Source organism: Chrysochloris asiatica, unplaced genomic scaffold (assembly GCF_000296735.1).
Source record: "Chrysochloris asiatica unplaced genomic scaffold, ChrAsi1.0 scaffold00097, whole genome shotgun sequence".
Classification (NCBI taxonomy): Eukaryota; Metazoa; Chordata; class Mammalia; order Afrosoricida; family Chrysochloridae; genus Chrysochloris; species Chrysochloris asiatica.
In genome coordinates, this window is record NW_006408615.1 from 4,831,008 (window position 1) to 4,838,288 (window position 7,281).

Here is a 7,281-nt window from a genome sequence, read left to right on the forward strand (position 1 = left end):
GGGACTGTCTGCACTGTGGGGGTGGGGCCGTCTGCACTGTGGGCGGGACTGTCTGCACTGTGGGGGTGGGGCCGTCTGCACCATGGGCGGGACTGTTCACTGCGGGGGTGGGGTCGTCTGCACTGTAGGCGGGGCCATCAGCGCTATGGGCGGGGTCGTCTGCACTATGGGCGAGGCTGTCTGAGCTTCCTGGGCCGGCCAATTGTCGGTGAAGGCCGGTGGAATGCAGGACCTATACCCAATGTCAGGGGCTCTGTCATTGTTCCCACATGAGGTCAGGGCAACCCCGTAAGGTAGTCCCACTTTGTGCCGCATCTGGTGATAGTAAACTGTGGTCAGGTGGGCAGTGTAAACTCGAGTCTCCTGGTGGCGCCCACCCTGAGGCGCTCAGAAGTTGAGGGCCTGCGGGTGGTGAAGGCAAGACCCCCAGCGCCCTAGTCGCCTGCCCACCTTCTCAGGAGGAGGAGCCTGGCATGGGCTCACTCATAACCCATCCACATTTGGGGCCCCTTTCCTCACACTGCCCAGCTGTGTGTCCAGTGCCCTGACTGTCCCTCTCTGCCCCCAGGGCCTCTTCGTCCTCCTGTTCCACTGCGTGCTCAACAGGGAAGTCCGGAAACACCTGAAGGGGGTGCTCACTGGCAAGAAGCCCCACCCGGACGACTCAGCCACTACCAGGGCCACACTGCTGACGGTAGGGCCAGAGGCTGGGGCGCACCCCCTGAGGGTGGGCCAACCTTGAATACCAACAAAGTGTCCCTCAACATGGGGGCAGCCCCGAGCTCTGAGGGGCCATAAGCAAGACCCCTGGAACCAGAAACTGCGGCTCTGAGGCACCAGGCTGGGCGGGGGATGAGGGAGCGTCGACTATGGTCACTTCTGCCCAGGCTCCACGAACAACCACGCTCTCTCCCCAGCGTTCCCTCAACTGCGACAACACCTACAATGAGGAACCCAACATGTACCGCACAGCCCTGGGCGAGTCCACTGCCTCCCTGGACAGCACCCTGAGGTCAGGCATCTCCCTGGGGGTAGGTTGGGCACCCCGTGATACCAGTGGGAGGCCTGAGCTGAGTGCCCCACCAGCCAGAGGTCAGAACACAGATGGTAATGCAGAGAACCTTCTGGAAGATCCCAAGGGTCTTGCCTCGTGACCCAAGCAGAAAGTGCTCAGTTGCATTGGGTGGTAGCAGTGTCCATCCCTCCAAGCGGCAGTGCTAATCCCCCCCCCCATCATCTCTAGGGACGAAGGTGTCCAGAAGCGTATGTCATCGGGGCTGGCACGGGGCAGCCATGGGGAGTCAGATGCACCCTTTGTCCACAGGAGCACCAAGAAGGGCCACGGTACAGTTCCTGGGAGGAGGCTTTCCCACCCTGTGGCCCCCTCACCCTTGGAGAACCATCAGTGGCCATGGTCACCCTTACACGTCTGGTCACTTTAGGCAGCTCCTGGTATTCCTGGGCTTTGGTCCTTGTTCAGATAGTATTTCCCAACCCTGCTTCTGTGCTGCTCCGTACCTCAGATGTGATTGGGTTTAGGACCTCCCAGCACTGTTCCAGCCTCTTAACGTAACAAGGAAAATCCTCTTCCGCAGTGGGACCACAGCCTGGAGACCCCACATACAACAGAATGAAGCATAGTACCACTTCACCGTTGTTTCCCTTAGAGCCCATTGTTGGAGCAATGTCTAATCACATCCACAGGGGTTAGGGCCAATGACTTGCTTTTGGGGGGACTCGATTCAGTCCATAGCAAAGAATCTGCCGGGCCCTACTTCCCACTGAAGTCCCTGGTTGCAGTGACTTCCTTCAGACATGCTGGGACCTCCTGGGTCTAACCCCTGTCCCTCCATGTATATCTCGGCCCACCCATAGGCCGAGACTCAGACTCGGACAGTGAACTCTCCTTGGATGAGCAGAGTAGTTCCTACGCCTCCTCACACTCATCAGACAGCGAGGATGAAGGCATGGAGGCCGAGGACCAGTGGGAGCCTGCCACGCCCCAGGCTCATGGCCACGGCCCCGCCCACAGCACCCCCAAAGGTGAGCAGGAAGGCTTCTGGGATAGGCAGGGCTATGGGTCTCTGCTTCCCAGCATGCACCAGACAAGCAGCACAGGACAGGGAGGGGGGGGGGGAGGTGTGGGGTCATAGCCACAGGTGGCCATAGTCAGAACCTGTCCTCCCAGGCTCCCAGGCCTCAGTTTTCCCCATAGACGGTCCATGTTGTGGTCAAGACAGGGAGGCCTTTGGGGGTGGAGCTGTGAACAGGTCCCCTCTGCTTGTTCCTCAGTGGACACTACAGCCAACCACATCACTGCCGACTGGCCTGATGGGAGCCTGGCCGGTAGTGACAGGGAGGAGCCCGGCGAGAAGCCGCACCTGAAGGTGGAGACCAAGGTCAGCGTGGAGCTGCACCAGGAGCGGCCCCCGGAGCAGAGGAAAGGTGGGTGCCGCTGGGGGACGGGGAGCCTGCGGGTGGGGCAGCCTTCTTGACGTGATGCCTGAGGCCTGAGAACCTTGGGTAGTAGGAGTCAATATGGGCAGAGCCTGGCTCAGGCGGTCCATCTCCAAGCTGGCTCCAAGCTTTGAGTCTTCTTGAAGTGACCACAGGTCTCTCCTGTCCAGGCATCCTGAAAAACAAGGTCACCTACCCGCCTCCGCTGACCGAGAAGACCCTGAAGGCCCGGCTGAGGGACAAGCTGACTGATGGGGACCAGAGTGCTGGCTCCTCTCGAACATCCTCCGTGGGCTCCAGTGATGGAGGGTCACGGGCCCCTGAGGACGGTGGTGTTACCATCAAGAGCCCGCTGCCCCGAGAGCCAGCGCATGAGCACCTCAATGGGGTGGCCATGCATGTGCGGACCGGGAGCGCCCAGGCCTGCGGGGCCGACTCCGAGTGAGTGTCCGGTGGGAGGGGGGCGCTGGGGGAAGGGACCCTGTACTCAGGCCCATGAGGACTGGAGGGGTTGGGCTTCAGTCCACACCCCCACTCACAGACCCAGGACCAGATCGACGTCCCCATGCTGGGCACCCTGTATGTACAGTGTCATTGGTGCTTTGTGGGTCATTACCACCCCCACGTGATGACTGGGGAGACTGAGGCACCAAGAGGCCCAGCTGCAGGAATTCATGACCCTGGGAGTGAAGAGGCCAGGCAGGCCTTCAGAGCCTCCTGGTAATGGCCAGTGTTGGGGGGGGACACCATAGCCCAGCCCCCAGTGTCCAAGTGCTAGTGATCTCTCTTATCCAACCTTTAGTGGAGTCAGGTGCCCCCCCCTCACACACACCACACATTCACATACACACCCACATACATGACACACAACACACACACACATACCACACTTACATCAGTCACACACACCCCACATTCATACGTACACAGGACATGACAGACAGCAGTGCCTTGCCCAGGTGTTCCCCTCCCCAACATACAGCTTGGTGGGCAGCGGTCAGCCTCCTCACTGACCCCTGGCTTCTCCCCATGAACAGAGGCAGTAACGAAACCTCAATTTGAACCATCAGGAACCCGTGAGGCGAGTCCATCGCTCCATGTCCACGCGGGTCTCTGTGCAGCGCATCCTTGACCCTGGAGCCTGGAGGGCACTGCTTTCTCAGTGACACGAGCCCTGGGTGTGGGGACCCATAGAGGCAGCCCCGGGACCCTCCGCTGCCCCTGGGCCTTGGGCCCATTGGACCCCATGACAAGTGCCAAAGGCCACAGGCACGAGGGAGAGATGTCCCGGCCCAGCCAGGAGAAGCTCACAGCACCGGGTGCAGGACAGACAGGCTAAGGGTCTGTCCACCAGTGTGGGTGTCCAGGCCCGTAGCAGCAGCCTCCAAGGGGCACCAGCAAGGCTCCGCCTTGGCTCCGAGTACGGTGCTGCGAAGGAGGAGATTGAACTGTAAGCTGCTTGTGCCGGTTGTTGATACTGAAAGGCCGTGGGTCTGCTGCTCACTGGTTTTACGCAAGGAGATTGCACAGTCCTCGGACGTTCAGCGCATCCCAGCAAACAGACATGAAGTGCAACCTGCTGCCAAGCTTGTCACTGTGTTTGCTGCGGCTCCCGGCTGTGGAAGTGCCACCTGGGGCTGATTCACACAGTAGTCCTCAGTGACGGCTCCTGCTGGGCCTCTCTGGAGCCCTGCCCAGTCGGTGTGGCCAGCAGGTGGACAATTCTTCCTCCCTCTGTTCCCAGCCACATGTTCCCCACTCAGAGGCCCAAGGCCTCCCTGCGTATCACAGTTCTTCCTGCCAACGTCTCGGCTCTCTAAACTCCAGGCAGGCTGGAGCCCCCTACCCCCACCTCCACCCCCAGGGTCTGACCAATTACTTCATTTTGCTTCAAATGGCCAATTGTGCAGAGGGACAAAGCCAGAGCCCCACTTTTCAATGGTTCCCAAACTGTCTTGGAAACCCACACCAAGGGCCAGCTGGGACGGTCCCTCATCAAGACGATGGCATGGGGCCCAGAGCCATTCACACCGGTTTGTTTCGTGTTGCCTTCAGTCTCTGAATAAGGTGCCCAAACAGACGAGTAACACAGCTGCTCGCAACTCTAAAAGACAGCAAAATCAAAGTACGGTGCAAACGCAGTTCATACTGTGTACCTTTCACATCATATTCCCGTGAAAATGCGAATGTTGTTACCAATGATTGTACGGCAGGAAAAGCGTCTCAGAAAAGGGCTGATGCTTAACACAAAATGAAATCGGACCCCAAGGTCCCCGTGCCTGGATGAATTATAAATGTGCCTTTAAGGGTGTCTGTCTACCACTCACGGCATGTTTTCTCAGTTAAGAAAAAAAAAGGGTGTTTTTTTTTGTTTTTTCCCTGTGTTTCTCTCTGAACACTCCACTCTGATACATGGCTTCTAATTAGCCTGTAACTGGACTCCACCCCTGAAGTTCTGGTTAGGGGGTTTTATTGGATCAGAACTATTACCAAAAAAAAAAAAAAATGTCTATGTTATTAAGACAGGAAGAATTCAAACCTATTTTTATGACTTAAAACCTTATGAGAGAGATTAGACACTGGAGGTTGTTTTTGTTGTTTTTTTTTAACAAATGTATATTTATTAATGCTCAAAACACTGGAATTGAGAAAAGAGTCTACAATAAATTAAGATTTTTGAATTTGTACTTGGGCTCTGCTGGTTTTTCCCCATCTCCCTGACCCTCCCTGTCTACAGCACTGTGGTGGGGGTCTGGTAGGACCCTCACGGATGGGAGTGATGGACCCGGGAGCTCTGTGCTGAAACATTCTGATCCCTCTGTTTCAGACCCAGCCCAGGTAGGTGGGCACGTGCTGTGTGGGGTGTTCTGAGCTGCTTGAATTTGTGAATTTCTGGCTTTCTCTATCTTACTAGTATTTCTTCAAATACTTTTTCTGCACTAATTTCTTTCTCCCTCTGGAATTCCAGTGACATGAACGATAGGCCTTTTGATACTGTTACATAGACCTTCACCTCTGTTCGTACCTTTTTCTCGCTGTTCTTCAGTGATTGGTTAAACTCTGAGTCTTCTCTCTGCCAATTCCATTCTGCGATTGAGCCAATACAGGAATTCTTAGCTTCTAGGATTGTAAATTTAAATTCTGAAATTACCATTTGGTTCCTTTCTGTAGTTTTATTTCTCTGCTGAGGAGTTCTAGTTTTCCATTGATTTCAAAGGTGGTATAGGATAAACACTGGACTACTAACTGCAATGAATAAGGAAGATCGTAAAAGAACAAATGCATTTGAATGATGGTGTTAGAGAATATTGAAATTACCATGGACTGTCAGAAAAACACACAAATCTGTGTAGTACGAGGTACAGCCAGAATGCTGCTTTAGGATGACCAAACGTTGTCTCTTACGCTTTGGACATATTGTCAGGAGGACCAGCCCTTGGAGGACATCATGCTTGGTAAAGTGGAGGGTCAGCAAAAAAGAGGAAAACCCCCAACGAGATGGATTGGCACAGTGGCAGCTCAGTGGGCTCAAACACACCAATTGTGAGGTTGGCACAGGACCGGGCACTGTGTTGTTCTGTTGGCCATAAGGTCGCTGTGAGTTGAAACCAACGTGACATCATGTAACTACAACAATTAACCTCAAGATTGACAGCTGAAATCCAGCAGCTGCTCCCAGAAAGCTGGGGCTTTCTCGCAGGGCTGCTATGAGTTTGGTAATCTGAGAGGAACCTCCTGGACTGTACTCACACCCCAACTCCCATCAGCATCAACGTTGGCCCCTGACAGGCCTCCAGGATTGCCCAGATCAAGCACAACCTCTCCTGTGGAGACAACAGCATCCCTGTCCTAGCGGGGACCTTCCTCACTGCCCCCACGGACCCCTGGCTTGAGACGACCTCCAGCTCTCCAGCGGAGCCAGCATAGCCAGGGGCCGGCTTCTGAGATGGTTAGTGGTTCTAGAAGCTACTTCAGGCCGAGACAGAGCGGCTGGAAGGCTGGAGCTGCGAGATGGACGAGGAGACCAAGGGAAACCACCTCTGAAGAATTCTCAGGCAAAGTCCTCAGTGTCTAGTTACTGATGTCCCAGAAGCTCCAACAGTTCTGGGGCCTCTGTGAACAAACCTGGAGCCCCGACACCATCCCATGTCCCCCAGCCAGCCCAGGACCTGGCAGGATTCTGGGACCTGCTACAGCTGCCTACCGAGGACAGCAGCATGAAGTCTGAAGAACTCTACTACCTCATGGACCATAGCTGGCAGCTGGTAGAGACCACAAGAGAAGAGGAAGAGGAGAGACTGCCCCTTCCAGTCCCACAGAAACTAGCCAAATCCAAGCCAGCAGTGAGCCGAGACGGGGCCTCAGCCGCCAGGGTCAAAAAACACCAGGAGACCAAACAGGCAGCTTCTGTGCAGCTGAACTCGGCCGCATGGAGATCTATGTCCCCGATGTGGCACTGAGACCATTAAGGAAGAAAGAGACAATTTTAAGTCATTAAAAAAACCCAGAAAAACTAAATGCAAACGGAACCAAAAAAAAAAAAAAAAGGTCTGTTGGTTGGTTTTTCCTTTCCATTATGGAACATGGTTTTAATATTGTCATTAGGTGCCATTGGGTCAGTTCTAATAACTGCTTTAAATTATTTATTAGCTAATTAAATTATCTGAGACATCTGCGGGCTGGAATCTGTTACTTGTGTTTTCCCTTGAAAATCTATCACATTTATATGTATATATATGTTGTTGTCAGGTGCCATCGAGTCGGAACCGACTCACAGCGACCCCATGCACAGCAGAACGAAACAATGTCCGATCCTGGGCCAAC

At 54.6% G+C, this 7,281-nt stretch overlaps 1 protein-coding gene and 1 pseudogene across 1 annotated transcript in view; both read left to right on the forward strand.

Moving 5' to 3' along the window:
* CELSR1 (cadherin, EGF LAG seven-pass G-type receptor 1) overlaps positions 1-2,902 on the forward strand; it is a gene marked incomplete at its 5' end in the record, with an annotated part of 191,396 nt that extends 188,494 nt beyond the window's left edge. The window contains 6 exons of the mRNA XM_006866887.1: positions 569-694; positions 918-1,012; positions 1,244-1,344; positions 1,876-2,043; positions 2,293-2,445; positions 2,628-2,902. Of these exons, the coding sequence (XP_006866949.1) occupies positions 569-694; positions 918-1,012; positions 1,244-1,344; positions 1,876-2,043; positions 2,293-2,445; positions 2,628-2,902 (918 nt within the window). The remainder of the gene's footprint in view (positions 1-568; positions 695-917; positions 1,013-1,243; positions 1,345-1,875; positions 2,044-2,292; positions 2,446-2,627) is intronic.
* Positions 2,903-3,703: 801 nt separating this feature from the next.
* Positions 3,704-6,917, forward strand: LOC102838981 (annotated as a pseudogene).
* Positions 6,918-7,281: the final 364 nt, after the last annotated feature.